This window comes from Mytilus edulis, chromosome 14 (genome assembly GCF_963676685.1).
Source record: "Mytilus edulis chromosome 14, xbMytEdul2.2, whole genome shotgun sequence".
In the NCBI taxonomy this organism is placed as follows: domain Eukaryota; kingdom Metazoa; phylum Mollusca; class Bivalvia; order Mytilida; family Mytilidae; genus Mytilus; species Mytilus edulis.
The window spans coordinates 41,433,529-41,456,347 of record NC_092357.1 but is presented as its reverse complement, the minus strand read 5'-3'; the positions used below and the strand labels follow the sequence as shown (position 1 = coordinate 41,456,347).

General features: G+C 30.3%; 1 protein-coding gene across 1 annotated transcript; it reads left to right on the top strand.

The window, feature by feature from the left end:
- The first annotated feature begins 193 nt into the window (after positions 1-193).
- LOC139503356 (kinesin-like protein KIF9) lies at positions 194-21,838 on the top strand. The gene is made up of 20 exons (XM_071293126.1): positions 194-291; positions 2,013-2,172; positions 3,260-3,425; positions 3,966-4,119; positions 5,033-5,216; positions 5,788-5,871; positions 7,458-7,550; positions 8,047-8,259; positions 8,748-8,825; positions 9,709-9,777; positions 11,886-11,990; positions 12,759-12,814; positions 14,064-14,154; positions 14,656-14,834; positions 16,806-16,967; positions 17,560-17,768; positions 18,383-18,562; positions 19,116-19,240; positions 19,515-19,619; positions 20,284-21,838. The coding sequence occupies exons 2-20, from the start codon at positions 2,026-2,028 to the stop codon at positions 20,395-20,397; spliced, it is 2,514 nt and encodes an 837-aa protein (XP_071149227.1). The 5' UTR covers positions 194-291; positions 2,013-2,025; the 3' UTR covers positions 20,398-21,838.
- The last annotated feature ends 981 nt before the right edge of the window (positions 21,839-22,819 follow it).

Below are 22,819 nucleotides of genomic sequence, written 5' to 3'. Positions count from 1 at the left end.
TATTTAAAAAAAAAAACCCATTAAATACAAATTTCTTTATATCTAATAAAAAAAAAAATGTTTTCTTGTCGCTAAATAGTCTTCTTGTCTCTTGTTGTCGCTAAAATAATTCTTGTTGTCGCTTCTTGTCGCTTGTTGACGCTTGTTGTCGCTTCTTGACGCTTGTTGTCGCTAATTAGTGAGACCCGCGAGAGCTTCCTTTCTGCGCATGCGCTAAGTTCCTAACAACCTGTCAACAAAGTGTGGGGCAAATTTATAATCACCGTTAAAACTACATTTATGAAATAACAGGTAAGTCTCTTCAGCCGAATATATTAACAAACTTTTGATTACACAAAAAAATCACCCAATTCAGGGACTAATGTCCCTGAATTTGAAGATAAGTAACCAGTTAAAAAAGGGGGAGGAAATTTTGATAAGTTCATGTGTGTAATTTATGAAAATTAGCAAAACTCAGAAGTCACTACTTCTGTTTCTTTTCCATTTCATTTGTTTTTGTCATAAGAAGGGTAATGGAAACTGAGATGAGAAATAAATGTGTTAGGTTATAGTTCTTAATTGGTTGTCCGCCACACATTCATGTCTTGATTACTTGAATAAAAAATTCATGTCTTGATTACTTCAATAAAAACTTGAAGTTGTGAAGACACATGGTGATGGTTGATCTTGGAGGCCCCTCATGGGGGGGTTCTAGTAATCACATAATCACCATTTTTTTGCCAATATAATCACATAATCATTAAATATTTGCTTATCTTTAGTAATCAAATAATCATAAACTAAAAATACAGTCCTAGGTAATCAAATAATCATGAAATATTTGGCTTAATAATCAAATAATCATTAAAAAAACGGCCAAGTAATCACTTAATCAAAAACCCCATGAGGGCCCTCATCTTGGCTATATCCAGTGTTTCCCCTGGGTCAATTATTTTTTTCGCCACCTCTTTGACGCCAAACCAATATATTTTTTACCACTTTGTTAATTTTTTCGCCAAGTAACATTATATTTTTCGTTTAATTCCCCCCTAAAAAAGATGAGTTTGCCCCATCGTTGTCTATGATTATTCTCTCAAACTTATCTTTGAGTCTACATTGTTTACAGTTAAATTGTAATGAATTAACTTTCTAACATTTAGTATGATTTACTATTAAAAAAACGGAACTTTTTTTAAAAGGGTGAAAATTCTTTATATATGTATTTTGAACAACTTTTCTAATAGAGGGGCCACCTACTTTTGATAATAATGAAGATATCAGTCCCATAATATAACAAAATTCTTGGACATGTTTTGACCATATATTATACAAGAAAGATGTACAGTTCTTTGGGTAAATTTCTTCAAAAGAAAAATAGGTGCCCGTTTGGCAAATTGCGAAAATGGCGACAGCCAGCGGAAACCCTGGCTATATCAGACACAAAGAAAGCCTAGGTAAAAAGAGGATGCTAGCAATGAAACTTGTGTTTGTTCTGTAAAAAAGCTATAAGTTCAGGCCATAAAAAGAATGGGTTTGTTTGCCCTAACCCTACCTACCCAGAAAGTAGCTGCCTACTCAAAATCTTTATTGACCTGGTGGTAATATTTTTTTTCATTCAAATAGGCATGAAGACTAATAGACATCTGATACTTTAATTTCTCTTTGCCAAAAAAAAAATATACCTTCCTACCTACCCACTGTCTCAATGTTTGGTTTGAGTTTGGGCAAACCAAAATATTTTTAAGTGTGACCTCATAACAGGCTTTAAAAGCCATGATATGGAAAATATTGTAGAACTGACTTTTGAAGGTCCTGGTCTTCCATCAAGTCTTAGAGAGCACTCTCTCTAGCTGACTTCCTCCAAAAAGTGACAGTCACAATAAACAGTGAAAAAGTCAATATTGGAGAGAGTGGCATTTAACAATTAATCCATTTGATCTTGACCTTTGTTGTGTATTGCTTAAAAAGTCTTTTAAATAATTACAATGTATGGCTAAAAGTTTATATACATTGCAAATAAACTCTTTTTCTAGATAAGTTGACAGGATGTATAGTCGAGGGACCTCAGGTTTGAGCACCTACAGCAGACCGGAAAAGAAACCGAGTAAGAACCAACGTGTTAAAGTATGGTGTAGAGTAAGACCAACCGCTAATTTTGATACAGAACATATAGAACTAGTCCCTGATGGAAAGGTAAGATAGACCAGTCTTGAAAAACTGATGTCTAAATTAGTCTTAAAACTCTTTAGAATCAATCCTATACATGTACAGATCAACATGAATTTGGTTAAATGGTAATTTTTTTGTGAATTATTAAAAGCTGGGTTAAAGTTTACATGGGCAATGATATATCAGTTTTCTTAGGTTTAAAAAAAAATAAACATAAAGTTACACAATTCTTACAAAAATGTCAAAAAAAAGCTTTTCTGCAAAATATATAAATGATAAATTTTCTTATTTACTGCATATTCTTTCTGTCATTATTTTGGCCACATTTTTGTTGAGCCTTCGACTTTAGTAGAAAAAGCGAGACATAGCGATCCTACATTCCGTCGACGGCGTCCACAAATATTCACTCTGTGGTTAAGGTTTTTAAAATTTTAATAACTTTCTTAAACTATACTGGATTTCTAACAAACGTGGACAGAAGCTTGTTTATGATCATAAGAAAGTATCTAGAAGTAAATTTTGTAAAAATAAATTTCAATTTTATCAGTGTTTTTACTTTTAAATTTGATTTAGATTTTCTGCCAGGAAACAACACATTCACTCTGTGGTTAAAGTTTAAAAAAAATTTAATAACTTTTCTATACCATTTTGGATTTGTACCAAACTTGGTATCTAGAAGGAAAACAAGTTAGTATCTAGAAGGAAATTTTGTTAAAATTTGGTACCTGTGTATCTGTATTTTACAAGTTTATAAATGGACTTAGTTTTTCTTCCAGTTAACATTTCATACAGTCTGCAGTTAAGGTTTTTAAAACATTTATTAGATTCATAAACTATCTTGGATTTTTACCAAACTTGGACAGAAGCTTTTTACGATCAAAAGATAGTATCAACAGGAATAATTTTATTGATTTTTTTCCTCATTTTTGTTGAGCCTGTGATTAACAGCAAAAGTAGGCGAGACACTGGGTTCCATGGAACCCTTACAAAATTTTAATCGACATAATATAACTATCAACACTGGTTCGATTTTTGTAAATCAATGTCTGTTTTTACTAAAATTTATTTTCATATCTTCTTGTTGATTTCAAAATAAATTTCTGTTTAACAGAGTGTAAATGTACACCAGAAGAAAGAGTCTGCGAAGGGAGTTGTCAATAACCAGATTCTAGACTGGTCCTTTAGACTGGATGGTATCTTTCATAATGCTAGCCAGGACCATGTCTTTGACACAGTGGCTGCAGATATTGTAACTTCTGCTCTGGATGGTTACAATGGTAAGTATTTTAAATTTTATTGAATCTGATGCTCTTCTAATTTGAATGAATATTTGAAACAGTTTAAAAGTGGCTTAATTGGACTGAAAGAAATTTGATAGAACATTTACATAAATCTAGATTCTGAAGGTTTTCTTATTCTAACTGGTGGAGCAGGTTTCACAAAAAAAGCTATTTTTGTGAAATTGACTCCTAATCATTTGATCCCACATCCCTTAGTACCATTCTTTACTTTTACTCTGAAACTTTAAGTCAATTTATTTGAGTTTTTTTAAAGCACTTATTTAACAAAAGATGTGATTTGGGGGAAGATAAATATTAATTTCCTGAAATTAAGGGAAATACAAATCTTTGTACAATGTACATCATAAATTAAAATGTATACAAGTAACACTAAACAGGATTATTATTATTGCTGTTCTTCTAATAACTATATAAGTATCATTGAGTGCACAATTATAACTGTAATGCAAAATAAAAGATAAGATATTCCAGTGCACACAACCTACTTAAAAAGAAAAAATATATTTAATTTTTCAGGAACAATGATGTGTTATGGACAGACAGGAGCTGGAAAAACATTCACAATAACTGGTGCTACTGAAAGCTATAAACAGAGAGGAATTCTGCCTAGGTCCATATCACAGCTGTTCAGGGAAATAGAGGAAAGACCTGAATATTCTATCACTGTCAGGTACGCTCTCATAAAAACATAATATTTAGAGCTGAGCTTTATATCTTTAACCAAATTTTATCAAGATGGTTAATTCTTTTCGAAATTTTATCACCAGGAAGAAAAAATATGAGGTTTCAAACCAAAACCATAGCTATCATAAAGAACTATTTCAGATTAGAGTAAATGACAATAAGACAGAACATCCATTGCCATATTATTAATATACAGTGAAACCTGACTAAACCGAATCCTGTATAAACCGAAAAACCTGGATAAACCAAACATGTTTGTAAGCAACGTCATATCAAATTATGTGCGTTGTGAACCTGATGAAAATGAACATCGGCCAAAACCGAACAAAATCCTAAGTCCCGATGAGGTTCGGTTTAAACAGGTTTCACTGTATATGGTTAATATTGTTTCAGTATAAAAGTGTTTGTAATATTAGTTATTGAATGTATGTATATGGGTATCTTGATATAAGAAGATCTCCTTTCAACATTTTCATATTGAATACTCACAAAATGTGATGTCCTACTGTAAAATTTCTAGTATGTTGAAACTTGAATATTTTTGCCGTACTTTTTTCGTTGTATACACAAAGATGAAAAAAAACCTATGTGTATTTTGATATAAGAATACTGATAATGCTCTAATGGAATACATATAAAAATTTGATGTTCATCCGTAAAATTGTTAGTATGTTGATGATTTTTGCCTAGCTTCTTTGTTGTACTACACCAAGATGAAAAAAGCTTTGTAAAATATCTACAGTGGTCCAATGGTTTATAAGGGGAACTGAAAAAGAATATTGTTAAACTATAAATGTAAACCAACCATAGATATGTAAATGTTACCTAGTAACTTAATAGCAGCTCATATTTTAACCACCACATTCACTTTTTAAGATTTTTGCTTTTTGTTTTTACAGAGTTTCCTACTTGGAAATCTACAATGAGTCTATGGTAGATTTGTTAGCAACACTGCCAGAAGCCATTAATCAGGAAAATGGTGGGTCAATGTCAGTAGCTGAGAATCAATATGGAGTCTATGTTAAAGGATTGTCTTGTCATCTCACACAGAATGAAGAAGAGGCTCTCAATTACTTGTTTGAGGTTAATATCTATCCTAAAAAATATACTTTCATTTCTATCCATATTTGGTAGATGATTTGTTTGTACGTTAATACTTAATTATTTGTTGAGCATCTTAGAAAAAAGTATATCTTTTATTTACATTCAGTATGACTGCATGTATATTACCATGAGTTTATAAAAAATGATTTTTGATATGAAATTGAGTTGAAATTAATGGATAGGATGATTTACTAGTGTGAATAAAAACTATAATTTCTCATGTGAAATAAATCTAATAATTTGACTTCTCAGATGTCATATAACTATGTGTGTGAACGAAATATAGGATAAAGTTTAAAAAAAGATGTAGTTCCTAAATGCAATATATTTTATACTTTTTTTATAAATTTCTATTAAAAATTCTATGGTCAATGTGATAAAAAGTATTAACTAGTGAAAGAATCCAAATATTGAAACTCATGCACATTCATGAATTAATGTGTAGTTTACTTGTTATGTTCTTTTCAATATTTGGATTTTTTATGAGTTAATTTATCTACATTTAGTATTGCTAGAGGAGCAGAAATAATTTAACTTACTATGTTTTCAGGGAGAAACTAACAGAGCTATAGCAGCCCATTCACTGAATGCACAGTCCTCTAGGTCTCACTGTATATTTACTCTGTATATTGAGGTAAGCTAGATTTGTTTCAAAATCCCCCCTTTTTTTTACATCCCCAAAAAAATGTTGTTGTCTTTTCAATGTCATGATGCAGCTACTTTTGATAGGAGGGGATCTCCAGGTTACGTTTGAACAAAGTCTTGATATGCTTCATTCTGAGCTGTTTGTCGAAATCCTAGTAGCAGAAAATTATTTCAGGTCCTTTTTATAATATAATTTGTAATCTAAATTTGGGATATTGTAGCATTCAGCTTTACTAAGAACTCATCATGTTAAAATTATTTCAGAAATCTTTCTCGTTTTTCATGTTTTTCTGGTGTAAATCATTTGAAATTTGTAAAAATGCATGAAAAGTATAAATTCTGATTTATCTTTTATGCAGAAACAGTTGAAAGAAATAAAATTATGTGTTTAGAGTGATGTCCCCTTCTTTTGGCTTGGTTTACAAATTTTATTTTAAATTAAATCAAACATCAATAATGATCATAAAAAACCTATTTTAAGCATCATTAAGTAATTATCTTAGAAATCTGTCAACTTTACTATCAATTATATTAAAGTGATAAAGAAAAAATTGTAAGCGTCCTGTAAAATTGATACTTCATAAAGTGTTTAGATAAGAAGTATGATAGTTGTGTTATTCCAGAACTTCATTACGACGGACAATTGTATACCATAATATATAGCAACTGCTAAGCGCATGATACGCCTATATATTAATCTTTGAAGGCTACTATGTAGCTAACTACTTTTTATGATTACAGACTGTCCTAAATATTAAAATATCATAGAACTGTTGAGCTATAAACGTATCAGTATGCCAAAATCAACTTTAGTCGTAAAATTTTGTGAATCTAATCACATGGTCTAGCCCACATAGTTTAGCCTGCATATCCATAACATTACTAGCATTTTGTTTCAGTTTTACAATAGGAAAGAAACAAATAACTCTTTAGGTGAAACAATTCTGAAAAACTTTGTGCACATAAATGTCTTGTTCCATTTTCTAAGCTGAGCTGAACATTGTTGATGTTGCATTAATACACTATCTAGATCTAATGTCTTAGACTAAGGTGTAAAAATTCAATATCTATATATCTGTTTTTATACAGGCTTTATATATGATATCTATATGACTGACTCTATTGGATATAATTTGATTATTTTTAACATAAAGGTATAACACAGGCGCGGATCCAGAGGGGGGGTTCCGGGGGTTGGAACCCCCCCTTTTTTTCGACGATCAATGCCTTTGAAAGGGGACATGTAGTTGGAACCCCCCTTTGTCCTGGGTTAGGAACCCCCCTTTTTAAAATGACTGGATCCGCCCCTGTAAGAAATGAATGAACTTGATGCCTTTTATTACATTACTGTCTTTGATGAGCTGCTTTTTTGAGGGACTGGATTTGTTTATAAAAAATGGAGAATAATATGCTAAAACAAAGAATATGGGTAAAAATAAAATGCCTATATAAAATTTAAGAATACAGAAATAAATATTCAACATTCAGACATACTTTTCTTATCATTGTAGTTTGCTTATATAGCAGAAATTTGGAATCGTTTTTATTTTATGAATGTTTAACTTTTATTTACAGACAAGATCAAGAGTGCAGTCCAATGCTAGATATACAGTTTCTAAATTGAATTTTGTTGATTTGGCTGGATCTGAAAGATTGAGTAAAACTAAGGTTTGTTGAATTATCTCCCTTTAATATTGATTATATCAAAATTAATTTTGTGATTTATTAGAAATGTATGCTAAGCATTTAATTATAATTTTTTGAAATTTATTGTATAAAACTGTGGTCTGAGACATGTATATAGAAAATGCCATTTTTAAATACTTTATCAGCAAGGATTCTGGAACAGTCAGTCTGATATTCCAGCTGATAAAATCAGTACTGACGTATAAAATTAAAAAATGAAAAATGAAAAATTAAATTCTATTATAAAATTGCTTCATACTATAGGTTTAATTTTATTTACCAGGAGTGACATTTGAAATAGTTTAATGTATATTTGCTCTTGAAATAGTTGCAAACAGAAGGACCTGTATATACAGAATTTGAAGGAATAAAAAATGAAAAGTTTTAAATATTTATAAAATGAATGAAAGAGTAAGTTTTCTTCAATTTTTTCAATATTATATTTTTACATGTTTAATAAGTAATTGTTATTTTTCAGTCTGATGGAAAAACACAACAAGAGGCAATGTACATTAATAAATCATTGACATTTTTGGAACAAGTCATTGTAGCATTGGCAGATAGGCGTAGAGAGCATATTCCGTTCCGTCAGTCCAAACTAACACATTGTCTCAAAGATTCTATTGGTGGAAATTGTAATACACTCCTGATAGCTAACATATGGGGAGAAAAACAACAGTTAGAAGAATCAGTAAGTTGCTTGCTAAAGGAAACTAAACAATACATTTATCTTTTATGAATCCTCTTGATTATAACCTGAAAATTACATCCTTTCCCATGATCAACTTTTTTATATTGTGAGGGCCTGAAGACTTTCATCATGCATCATCATTTATGGATTTTTATTTGAAATGGTCATACAAAACTTCTTTTAATTTATCAAGTTTCTACACATTACACATGCTAAAAACAAGTGTCAGGTGGTGTAGTTTAGATATTCTTTCAATTTGAAAACAATATAATTTATAGTTAAAATTGTCTTCTTCAAAGAATAAAACTTTGAAAGGATTTAAGAGTACACTAAATACTGGACAGGACAACCAAAATAATAGACATACATAACTTAAAGTTAAATTAAATCACATAATAAAAAAAACGCACAGAACAGCTACAAACAGGATGGCCACTAAATCTAGTAACGGAAAATTAAACAAAAGTTAATATTTAATCATTTTTCAGGTATCAACATTGCGTTTTGCAACCAGAATGATGTGTGTTGCTAGTGAACCATCTATGAATGAAATTATAGATCCTGTGGTAAGTGGATTTTTAAAGGAATTTTTTATACTTTAGATAAAATATTTTGGCATCGACTTTGGTGTATATTCATTTTAAGGGAGTTTACACATAAACTAATATTTTTGTATAGAAGGAACAGATTTATCTTTAAAATGTACCGGTAATTAGATATAGGAAGATGTGGTATGAGTGCCAATGAGACAACTTTCCATCCAAATAATGTTCTTATATTTCTTGTCATATTGCTCTTCTCCATTTTTCTTCTAACAAGATACACTCATCATTGATACCAAGATTAAAATTTGTTATGCCAGACACATGTATGCATAATTGTCTACAAAACACTCATTAGAGATGCTCGAATTGTTGTAAAGGTGCAATAATTTGATATACCTTTTTAATATAAGATGTCGTTTTGGTAGAATACACTGTTAGGGCAGGAATCCCAGGGCTGGAGTTCACCACAACTGGGTCGTCTGAGCTCCGGATAAATTTTGCGAGGTTGCGCAGTAAATACTAACTAAAGTTCCGGTATCTTATCTTGTTATGGCAATAACTTTCCGGACCTTTACTACAGAATCAAAAAGTTTAAAAAGGCCAAAAAAAGTATAAGGTTGAAGAGCATTAAGAACCAAAATTCTGAAAGGATTTTTTCAAACACATACATGTACAGCTGAGGCAATCTTTTCCTCAGTTATAAAAATACTTAGTTATCAGAATGTTTTATTGTTTTTTAATTTTTTAAGTCAATTTGAGAATTTTTTATGTAAATTTGAACTCACCATTGAGTAGTTTCATTTTTTATGAGAATTTATCATATTGCCCTATTTCAACACATGTAATACAACGAGTAGTAATACAATGTAAAATAACTTTACATTTACAAAAAATATGTTTTCAGGTACAATGCAAAAGGTTAGAAAAAGAAATCCAGCATTTAAAACATGAGTTAGCCATGCATGATACTTTGGTAAGTAGACTCTTGTGTGCTAGAACTACATATTAAGTCCCGTGCTTTTAATACTTGACTTTTTTCTTATGATTTTAAAGATTTTTTCTGGATATTTTGTTTTGATTTCCTCTGGATCTTCTTGAACAGGTTCTGTTAAATTACCTAAAAAACATTAAGAATTATTTGATCTGTATGGTTTTAATGTGCCACCAAAACTAAGTTGTAATTAATTAATATGAAGATATTCACATAAGAAAAACACTTGGTACATAAATGAAAATAAGATATTAAATGATAATTTGATTTTTAGAATACACTTGCAGATGATGACAGAGTAAGAGTTCACTGTGATTTAAAAAATGTTACACATGAAAATGTCAATGTTATTGAAGAAAATCACTTAAATGTTTTTTTAGATGTGTATATTTTTTGTTGTCAATAAAATACAACAATGCATGCAAATGCTGCAAATATATATCTTGTACTGTTCATACATCCATGCTTGAACCGAATCACAATTTATATGATCACTTGTTGACTTGACATTGGTCCCCGGCCCCTTACTTGGCTTGTTCAGAATTCATGGCATCATTAGATAATAAACCTCCCATGATGGTATTTTTTAGTTGGCATTGGGTAGTATTAATATTACTGATAGAGGAAACATCATTTAAGTTATGAGCTTCAGAGTCTACGTTCTAATTCTGATTAATATTTTTATGCTCCTGCTGTCACAAACCTCAGACCAATTTTGAATTTGAGAGGTGCCACTTTTACAGTTCTAGACTTATGTCCCTTTATGACATTTTATATGCAAGCAGGAGCATCATCTGTGTCCCATTGACACATTCTCCATTTATTTTCAAATTGGGCAATGAGTAATAATAAAAAAATTGTTCTGTGATGGTACATTTTTACTTGTGAATAGTTGAAAAATAGACCTACCTTAATTCAGTTGTCAGTAAAATTATATTTTTTTCTGTCAAAAATAAGCCATTGCTTGTTTCATTTGAACTGTTTCACATTTTCCATAGTTAGGACCTTATGGTATTATTTTTCTCATTGGCGAAGGCCAATGTGTGACCTACAATTGCTTATAATCATCAGTATCCATGTCTTTAGAATTTGTTGAACTATGTCTCATTGACAATCATGCCACATTTTCCAATTTTCTGTTTTCGAAAACAGTCATGCACCTTTAATTTGCAATTAGCATGTTTTGTGTCCAGTTTGACATACATAATGACCACATTATTGTATTTGACATTAAGAATTAGAAATGTTTTGAAATGTCATTTTGCATGATTATTGTTCAGTCAGTCACCGGAATTATTTTGATTGGGCTATTTTCCTGAATACAAAACAAAAAAAGATTTACTAATGTTTTTTGTTTTACCAATTTTTTTACTTAATTTTTTAATTTTTTTTAATTTGCAATGAGGGAATCTTAGTATGTAATCATAAGTTATTTTTATAATTAAAATAGAAACTTTGATAAAAAAAATTTTTTTTTTATTTCAACTGGCGTACAAAATTATAATCCTGGTACCTTTTATTACTATTAAGATGTGTATTGAATAGCATTATCTTCAGTAACTTTGTAAAATATGCCAATTATATAATATTTCAAGATGAAATTTTAGAATAAATTTTGATTATTATTTATATTTGCTGGAAAAATACTATTGAATGCTAGAGACAGAAAAAACATTTAAGTGTGTAAGGTAAAGTTGAAGAACATAATCTGAGTGACAGATACAAAAAAAAAATTATACATAATGGACATTTAATTTAATGAAGTATTTAATGGAATTTGGTAAATTAAAAAATTTTGGTGTGTTTTATTATTGTGATTTTTTAAAATGCATAAATATGTGAGAAGAATATTTAGATTTCCTTATTTACTGCATACAAATAGTGCTTTCAAAATTAAAAATTGAAGTTTTTATTTTTGAAAGACGTATTCCCTAGATTATTTTCCCCACTATCTAAACAGTGCTAAAAGATCTGAATTCCATTATCTAAACAGTGCTAAAAGATCTGAATTTACAACTATACTAAAACTCATCTTTTTTATAACCTTGTTTGAAAAATGTACACACTGATAATTATTTTATTATTTTCAGACAAACAGAAGCCACATTACTTATGATACTTTATCAGAACAACAAAGGTATGAGATCAGACAACAAGTTAGAAGATATTTGGAAGGACATTTAGATGAAATAGACGTGAGTTGTTTCTTTTAATGCTTTAAATGATTTATGTTGTCTTTAAAAATAGATAGTGACACAGTTTCAATGTTTAAACTGGAAAATTAGTACAAAGACAATACAGAGCATTTCTATATTGTTTTGGTTTGTCAATATTTAGGTTAAGGCTTATCAATATTTGGGTTCAGTCTTGTTAACATTTAGGTTCAGTTTGTGATCAAATACATTTCTATAAAACATAAATAAAGCAGACATCAGCAAAGCCAAAGGCAAGAGAGACATAAGTGTTTTGATGATCGTGTTACAAATTGCTGTGGTAGGCAGACACATTTTGTGTGGAAAATGAAGAGTAAAAAAAATCAAATAGAACAAAAAATTCCTTATAGGAGTGACAGAGATGCATTAAACAAATTTTGTTAATGTCATTAAAAGTTGAATGCAATGTGTTTCAGTGAAAAAGAATATAATGAGAAATTGAAATTTAAAGTGTTCACTTATATAGAATTTTATTTGCCCCATTTCTTTACCACCTCTAATTTTAGATCCAACACTGTAATGGCTTTTGTCATTGTTACAGTAGTATACGGTATAAGGATTCTTGAATATGTGACAGTTATAGACCATCTGTTAAGACTGTCACTATGAAGGTGACATTTATTTTATTCTAGTGGAAAATTTGTTAAATTATTGTGTAAATGTTTAATTATTTTTTTTGTAATAATGAAATTGTCGAAAGTCTAAATTTGAATACATAAATTTTAATTTCCAATTCATTTTCTTTTGTAGATAATAAATGTAAGACAAGTGCAAGGAGTATTTGATTCGTTCAAAGATATTTATGTGTAAGTTATTTTGAATTTGAATTAAGAAAGATTCTTAGTTTGATAGAGTGGGGTGCTCATTTTCGCCGGGGACACAATTTCGCCGTTTAAGGATTTTGAGGTGTAAAAACTTCAAAGGATGGCTGAAATGGAAGAAATGTACCCGTAAATTATATTTTTATAACAAATATAATATTTTTTTAAACTGAGACAAAATTGCGGCTCCTACCAAAAATGACAGAAAAATGGACAACGATTTTCGGACAATTTCCTGAATAAAAAACACGTTTTCAAAGAAGTATTTCTAAGTAAATATTTGACTGAATGCCCTAATTTTGAATTCTTTATACCTTTTAAATGTCTGCTATTCATCTATAATGCAATTGATTTGACAAAAATTGTTAAAAGCTGCGGTTATTTGGTTTTAAATAGATGTGTAAAAACGTTGAATATGTGTCCCCCATTGACAAAACATCCGGAAATTTCAAACACCCTTTAATCTAACTTTTCAGATGATTTTCTTAAAACAAACCGGTTTTCAAGCTTAAGAATATTTTGCATTTGAAGTTATCTTCATATAGAAATATCAGTATACTTCAAAAACATTTAGACCTGAACATAAACTGTAGAAAACATGGAAAGATGTGGCGAAAATGAGCACCCAACTCTACAACTTTAAAAATATAATTTTGATAAATGGATACTGCATTTAATAAATGTATTACATATACTGGCTTCAGTTTTATTTTGTTGTAACACAAAAAAACGGAATTAATTTCAATCTGTCTCAAGAAAAATATGTACCGGGTACAGCCTAGCTTAAATTCAACCTTTTGCAGATACAAAAACATTACTGTAAAAGCAGTCATTATGTGATTAAATGTTTTACTGTTATGTAGTACACTAAAAAAAAAATTAAAAAAATACATATCACCTTTGTACATAAGCACTCTCTTGGAGATTTTGCTGTAAACTTCGAAAAATATGTTTTTAGAGATGACATTCACAATAACTAAATTAATCTTTAATGCGAAAATTGAGATCTGCACGGGAATTATAGCTATTCTATGTATTTAATCAAGGGAAGAAAGAGATTTCCTTATATGGAAATAAGATCTTTGATTTCTAACAAATGTTTGTTTAAGAGCTCATTTTTCTTCCATACATGTACATGTATAACATACTTTTAGTTCTTGTCGTTGGTGTTCTCAATACATCAGAGTTCTAGTTTATAAGCTTTTCTCAAACATTGTAATTTATATTATTACAGACAAATGGAGAAAGATGTTGAGGAACGATTACGACAGAAATTTACATTGATTGACAGAACAGACCCAGCAGCTATTGCAGCAGCACAACAGGTGTGTTTTCTAATTTATTTCCAAAGATGTTGAACACCCTAACATTTCAGAATCGAAAAAACTATGGGCAATTTTATTGTCCGTAACCCAAATTTCCATTTTTTATGAAGTTTTTTGCCAATCACAGTGCTTTGGTATATTCTCGAAAACAGTATAAACCAGGATGCATTAGAATCTGAAACAGCAAAATTAATATGAATTATATCAGATCTTGATGAAAGAAAATTTTATTAGGATGCCAGCATGATTGTGCTTTGCTCTTTTCTCTTCATAAGCATACTGTTACTCCTGCATTTATAAACTATTTACTGTGAATTCTTTATTTTCTGAGGTATTGAATTTTGTGAATTGAGGAATATTTGTATTATTGTGGATACAGACTATATTTTGTGAAGAATTTATCAAATAACTTATAATAATATTGCAATTAGGTAATAACCTTCAACTTTGTAGCTATTATTTGAAATTCTGTTCTCTATAATATCTTATTTATTTTTATAGTCTGGTCTGCCAGTCACAGATGATGGTCTTCTGGTAGGAGAGACTGACGGTGTAGGCTTTGGAGTAGGAATGGCTCCTAAATCAGCTAAAGCAGACCCATCGTCTGTCGTTCAACTCAAGAGGAAAGAAAAGGAAAAAGAGACAAAGAAAGGAAAGTTATCAAGACAAGATACAAAAAGGTTTGTATAGTTATCATACAAAAAAGTTATTTGAATTTAGCAATTTGTGTGTTCAATTGTTGATGTGATTTATTTACAAAAACAAGTGCAAGATGAGTTATTGCAATTTAGGGAAATAGTTCAAACCATAAGTATTTCATGCTTTGCTGATCGTTTAAAATCTAGGACAAATTATTAATTTAAACTCAAAAGAAGTGGCATGTATTACAAATCTGTACATTCTTTAAGGTGGTACCTAATACTACAGGGAGATGACTCTGTAAAATCAGCAGAATGTTTTAATGACGTTGTGTTCATAAGGGAATATCAAGCTTCTCAATGATCAAAATAAGTGTTTGTCAAACTGCTATATAACCAGTGTAATTTTTCTGATTAAACGGTTGGTTAAAATTTTTTGAAATTTTCATATTTTTATACGCCCGTCGTCTTTTAGACGGGGCGTATTATGGTATACCGTTGTCCGTCCGTCCGTCTGTCCGTCCGTCCGTCCGTCCGTCTGTCGTACCGTCCGTCCGCCCGTCGTCCACACTTCGGACAATAACTCAAAAACGCTTTCACCAATTTCCATGAAACTTTGGTGAATTGTTTATATTTATTGACGTAAGCTCCCTTTCATTTTTTTTTAATTTCAGATTTTAAGTTTTGGATTTATGGGGCTTTATTCATAAAAAAGGGGGGATTTTCAACACTTCGGACAATAACTCAAAAAGGCTTTCACCAATGTCCATGAAACTTTGGTGAATTGTTTATATCTATTGATGTAAGCTCCCTTTCAATTTTTTTAAATTTCAGATTTTAAGATTTGGATTTATGGGGCTTTATTCATAAAAAAAGGGGGATTTTCAACACTTCGGACAATAACTCAAAAAGGCTTTCACCAATGTCCATGAAACTTTGGTGAATTGTTTATATCTATTGATGTAAGCTCCCTTTCAATTTTTATAAATTTCAGATTTTAAGTTTTGGATTTATGGGGCTTTATTCATAAAAAAAGGGGGATTTTCAACACTTCGGACAATAACTCAAAAAGGCTTTCACCAATGTCCATGAAACTTTGGTGAATTGTTTATATCTATTGATGTAAGCTCCCTTTCAATTTTTATAAATTTCAGATTTTAAGTTTTGGATTTATGGGGCTTTATTCATAAAAAAAGGGGGATTTTCAACACTTCGGACAATAACTCAAAAAGGCTTTCACCAATGTCCATGAAACTTTGGTGAATTGTTTATGTCTATTGATGTAAGCTCCCTTTCAATTTTTATAAATTTCAGATTTTAAGTTTTGGATTTATGGGGCTTTATTCATAAATAAAAGGAAGATTTTCAACACTTTGGACAATAACTCAAAAAGGCTTTCACCAATGTCCATGAAACTTTGGTGAATTGTTTATATCTATTGATGTAAGCTCCCTTTCCATTTTTATTAATTTTAGATTTTACGTTTTCTTAAGTAATGAATTTTTATACTTAAAAAAGGGGGATTTTATGAAACTTTGGTGAATATATTAATGTAACATCCCTTTTGATTTGTATATATATTTATAGTTGATCATATAAATTCATTTAAAGCATAAAAGACAAGTTAAAAGAGCAACAGGCGTATCATGCGCTAAAGCGCAGCCCTTTATTGTCAAAGGGTCAAAGTAAATAATTTGTCAAAATGTTAAGAAAATTAAACGAGCCAGATTAAATTTAGTTAAAGTGTTAGGTACCACCTTAAACCAAATATATGCCTTGGGCTCTTTTCTGCTCTATCGTCATGATGTTGTCTGACACATTCCATTCATTTCTTGTTTCAATTCCAAATATCATCCTGAGTGTGTTTGATACCAGAATCAATTAATGACAAAAAGAACCATAAAAAAACAGTCACAAATTTAGGGAAATATTGAAACAATTGATCATTCAAAAAATTACATACATATTTTCATTTCTATGAGCTTTAATCAATTTCAAAACATTTGTTTACAGTCCAACAGGGGGTAAGAGTGTTAGTAGTCCTTCACACAGTGCTAAAGGAGAGAGGGAGGTGAAGTCACCACACCCATCAGTGGACAGGACCAGGGAGGAAGATGCTGCCACACCAGCCAGTTCATTGGGAGGTCCCAAAACAGATAGAACAGCCAGAGCTAGGTATGAGATAGATTATTATTCCCTCACCATTGATATGCTTCTAGCCAATCTCAACATTTTTTGGAAAGGTTTCCAGAATTCTTCAGATTTTTAAATGTTAGAATACTGATTTTGAATATACATTGATATCTTTTCAAATCAAAATCTATGTGTATCAAAAATTCTACTGTTCCACTAAAACTGCAGAAAGGATTTATAGATATAAAAAGATGTGGTTTGAATGCCAATGAGACAACTCTCCACCCAAGTCACAATTTGTACAAGTAAACCATTATAGGTCAAATACGGTTTTTAACTCAAGCTTTCTTCATCTCAGTCTAAGTAAAAAATATAGCGCCTAGGTAATCTGTTTTCCTGGAAACTGTTTCTTTGTGAGATAACATCCAACTCAATCCTTTAATTGGTCAAGTTTGAAGTAGGGGTAAATAAATAGAAAGATGGCAGCTAATCACAACAATTCAAATGCATGAATAACAATACTGTGACAATATTTCCATTTATTGATAATTTCTAACATGAAACTATTTTAGTTTGCAGTACACCACCAAGTTGTCACACGATTGAATTTACATGTTTCATATTTTTATTTCAGCACACCACCAAGTAGAACTACAGCTTTTGACATATTCAAGTCAGAGAAAGGAACAGAGTTGAACAGAATCTTAGTTGAAAATAAGGACATTTTAGCATCAAACAAGAAAACATATACAGACCTAGCACGAGGAATAAATCACAACAAAATAGAGATAGATCAATGCCGGATGAAATTAGAAAAATTAAAAGAGGAGAGAGAATCTAATGGTAGGTTTTTTCTTTTCATTTTTATTATTTTTCTTAAAATATTATTAAGTTGAATTGATGCCCTTTGTCTTAAACTAGGTTGACTAGATTTCCACCAGAGTGTGTTAAACTCTATGGTTGGACATGGAAATACAATTATTTATATAAACAACCACATTAATGACTTAAATATCTAGGAGTCAAAATTCCAGGTGACTCTAAATATAAGTTCTTAATGTATAAAAAATAACTTCATTTTTGTTCTAAAAGTAGAAATATTTGACACATTTCAAAAGTCACCACATTGATAAATGTCCTCAATACTTTATTATTTATGTTACTGTCACACAAGTGAAAGGTTAAGCTAGCTATAAAACCAGGTTTAACCAACCATGATTTTCTACATATTAACAAAATGCCTGCACCAAGTCAGAAAAATGAAAGTTGTTATCCTGTCATTTGATGTTTCTGAACTTTTGGTATTGCCATTTGACTTAGAACTTTCTGTTTTGAATTCAATCATTCAGTATTTTTGTTATTTTACTTTTAAGATAGTAAGAAGTCATTTAGGAGCATATACAAATTTTGAAAAAATAATCACAATAGTTATATTATTTCTAAAATTCAATTTATAGGTACACAATATAATGAAGAGGGAGATATAATTATAAGTGAAGAGGAATTCATGGAAGTAAAGCGATTGAAAGAATTGAAATCTAAATATAAAACAGATTACGACAACCTGAAAAATCTTAAAGCAAAGGTCCAGTACTGCCAACGACTGGTCGACAACTGTAGGCAAAAACTTATACAAGGTAAGTACAATTTAGAATTTGGGAGTTTCATATTTTTGTCATTTTCTACTTAAAAAAATTATTACAAGCTTAAGTAGGTCAATATGACTAAAGGAGTAGGTCCGGTAAGGCCTGATTTCGGCCTCAATTTTCAAGTTCATCTAACGAAAAATTTTAGACGCTTTTTAAACACTTAAGTGTCTATTTCAATTGATTCAATTAGTTTATGGGAAAGATTTTAACTGATTACGTCATTAAAAACGCTCCGATTCAAGCTTAAATATGAAAAATCTATCAAATCCGCAAAAATCGTCACTTTTCAAAACTGCTATATTTTGGGGCCAAAAATGGGTCTTACTGAACCTACTCCTTTGTCTGACTACTTTTAAGATTTATTGCCTTCAAGTCAACAATTTAGCAACTTCATTTCAAGAAAATGCATAAAAACAATCTGTTGATAAAACAAATTTTGTTATGTGTTTAAAATAGAAAAAAATCCAAAAAAAAATCACATTTTTTTTTAATGCAGCATTTCATAGTAACACATGTTATTTTTTATTTCCTCCAACTGTAGAATTCGACAAATGGTATTCAGAAAGCTTTTTGAGCCAGACTGAAGATGGCACCACAACAACAAGTATGGCTGCTGGCCATGGTATCAGACCTGGTGTGTTACCTCCCTTTAATCCAAATACAGTGGTAAGTTGCAATTGTTACCTCCCTTTAATTTTTTGGATTTCATTGGTACAGGGGATTCATAAGTTAAAATGTTTAACAAATTACAAATTTTCTATAGGAATGAATGCAGACTTTAGCAGAACCAGGAAACTAAATATCAACGGAATTGCAAGTTTTCCTCTAGATCGAAACGAAACTATCTAATGAAAATTGGCACCCACGAAATTTCTTTTATCCACTTAAAATAGGGAAAACATTGCTTGAGTATTAATTTGTGTTTGTTTTTATGTTACAGCCTGAAGATGAACAAGAAAAGTTTGATAGATTACAGATGGAACTGTTGATGAACAATCCTGATTCAGCTGCCTTCTTTAATGCTCAACACAGAACACAGAGAAGGGTAGGTATTTTTATAATCTCCCTAAGATAGTAGATTGGCTATTTTTTCCCCTGGTTTGTAAGTATTTCCATACTTTCCATATGAGATTAAAAGTTCAGAAAATGGTTTGAATTTTTATACCAAGCCTTACACAGTAGAAGAGCTATATGTTTTCTTTTTTTGTGGTTGGTGAGTCAGTCCATCCATTTATCCAATCTGTATCAGGTTAAAATCTACAGAAGGATTGGTATTTATACCCAGTCTAAGAAAATAGAGAAGCTGTCTATTAGTCCATCCATCAATCAATCCATCTGTTTTCTGATAAGTTAAGTAAAGTTGTTTTTTTTTAATCTAGATTTGAGTCACATCAACTTGGATCTTAGTACACATTATGAAGTGAACTGCTTAAAATACTTGTCAAGTTAGGTTTGATATTACTGAACCCTGGAAATGTAATATTGAGAACAGACATGGTGTCTTGTTAACAGTTATTCTTGTTTAAAAGTTTATGTTGATATCAGTTAAAGCAAATCTGTAAGTGGTTGTTTTTTGGGTTCTGTGTTGCTAATTTGTTCGGATAGATTTTTGTGAATTCAACAAAAGATTGTTTTAAAAAAACTTTTGTTATAATTCAAATTTCAACCTGACCAAATTAATAAAATTAAATGTCCTTTTATTTTTACAGAAAACATATGAAGCAGCCATGATGCAGCCACAACCATCTTACAGACGGTCACCAGGAACACCCACAATATCAATCAGGAATCGTCCTCCAAACATGTTACAAATTAGTCAGTGAACAATATGTAACAGACTTTTTGATTGGATGATTGACTGATAGTGTCGTCTGCTGAAAACAATCATTTGCATATTTTAAATATCATTATATGTATACTTTCTAGTGATTTCACCAACATTGCTAAAAGAGAGAAAAGATGTCAAAATGTTAAAAAAAATGTGCAAATTTTTAAAATGTAGACATGTATGAATGTTTTACATGACTGCAAAGTTTTATGTAAGGAGAAGAATTATTGTAAATTTATTGTACAAAGTTAATCTCAAAATGGAGTTTCTGCCAGAAAAAAGTGTAGGAAAAGCGTAACTTTGTTTTGAAATACACGGTTCTGACACAGCTTTGCAGTATTTATATAAATTTTGTATTGATGTGTGACATAAGAAAAATCACATTCATTCTTGTCAATAGAATTTAGTTGCACAAAGTTTAGCAACATTGAATAAATATTTCTGTTAATATTTAAAAACAAATAATGAAAGCCTTGAGTTTAAATGATAGTATAAATTGATGTTGTAATGTTCTTGATTTCTGAAAGGAAGATAATCTGTTTGTATTAGGTAACTGTTTTATTTCATTTAAGGTCATATTTTTAATGGCTTATAGGTTAACTCATTTTACAACTATACTTTGTGCTGTTGTTTTAGAAATTTTCCATAAGAATTTTATTCTTAACCAAATTTATTGTATATACGTGTCTAGCTTATTAAATCATCAGGCTGGTATTTATAGAATTTTTATTTCTGGCTGATTTCCTATCCGGAAGGAAGAATAAGGAAGAGCATGTTTAATATTTATTTTTTTTATTAATCAAGATTTTCATGAAAGGAATACAGTGCTATGGGAAAAGTCATTTCACAAGATTAATTCAAAGTCCCAAAAATGACATAGATTTCAAAGATATGCTGCTTTTATTTATTTTTTGCATTTTAGAAAACATTTTAATTTTTGAAGATTATCTTGTTTTATTCAATTTTCTGTGTGAACATGATTTAGAATTGATTTGAAAAAAGAAACTTGTATCTGAACTAATGAAAAATTCTAAAAAATATGTATTTTCTTTTCCCTGAAGTCAGCTTTAATTTACTTTCAATCTGATTATTTCTTATAACTAGCATGGACTGTCCATATGGTCTCAGTTGAGCTGAGATTTAACTGTTAAACTGATGTCATTTTTTCAGTTAGCTATGCTTATTGATGTCGGAGCTGGCACATTACTGATAAAAATGTCAAAGTTGGTCTGTACATTAATTTAAAATATCACAAATATAGATTCTATTATTTCACAAACTTTTTTTTTACAAGAATATAAAATTATGTTTATTTATTTTATATACATGTATGTATATACTGTTGATGTTGGACACAGTATTTTGTGGTTGTGATAAATTTATGGAGGTTTATGTCCAGAAAACTATTTTAGTTTATAAATAAATTATTAATATATTTACTTTGTTATATATCAGCCCATAGATATTACAGAATAATTTTGTTGGTTTGATGGTGATTTTGAAAACATGTATGTTCCAACTGTTGTTCACATAGTCCTATTCCCCTCGGTTGTGATAACACAGAATGAGACTTTTCACATGTTTCACCAAATTTAAATTTTCCATGACCATTACAATTGGTGGCACTTGTGGAGCCGAATTTATTTACTCTTCCAGAGAACATGAGATTAACCCCTAATTTGTGATGGGGTTAGTGTTTCTTAGTACTTTTATTTTATGTGGATTTTTTTGTCTTTCATATTTTGCCATGGCATTGTCAGCTTCTCTTCAACATATGAGTGTGTGCCTTTGGTATCATTGACATCTTCTTTATCTTTACAAATATCAACTCTCAATACTGTTATAGACAACTTGTTTGACAAAAGAAACAATGAGCACAGAAATTGTTGTTTCTCTTCGTAAAATTTCTATGTTCCATTTTGCCAAACTTATATAAACCTGACTGTTAAAATATTATATGTGCTTCATTTTCAAAAATATGGTCCTTTACTCAGCTGCAATTCTCCTCCCAAAGGGCCACGAAAACTAATAAAAGTTTTGATGTTCTATAGATACCTGTTAGAAAGGAAAGTATATATCTTAAAAAAAAACAACCTCTTTTTGAATAAATTTTTTTTAACTCTTGAACAGACTTTTAAATTATTTAGTACACTGCATAATAATGCATTGCTTGTGAGTGCAAAATTTTAAGTGGTTTTGGTACTGTTTCCTATAACAGTTTGCATTATAGTATACACACAACAGAACTCAGTCATAAATCACTTGTGTTTTTACATTGAGCGGTAATTGGAATTATGAAATTTGGTTAAGATCCTAGCTTCCATATTATCTATGTAATTGACATATATATGTCTATGAAATTCACTCACACTAACCAGTGAAAATACATTCGCTGAGTTCCACAAAAAAATGTTAAC

Coding starts and splice junctions, on each gene's coding strand:
- LOC139503356 (XM_071293126.1), top strand. CDS start 2,026: ATGTATAGTCGAGGGACCTCAGGTTTGAGCACCTACAGCAGACCGGAA. Junction 4,120..5,032: donor GAATATTCTATCACTGTCAG/GTACGCTCTCAT, acceptor TTGTTTTTACAG/AGTTTCCTACTTGGAAATCT. Junction 18,563..19,115: donor TAGGCAAAAACTTATACAAG/GTAAGTACAATT, acceptor CTCCAACTGTAG/AATTCGACAAATGGTATTCA.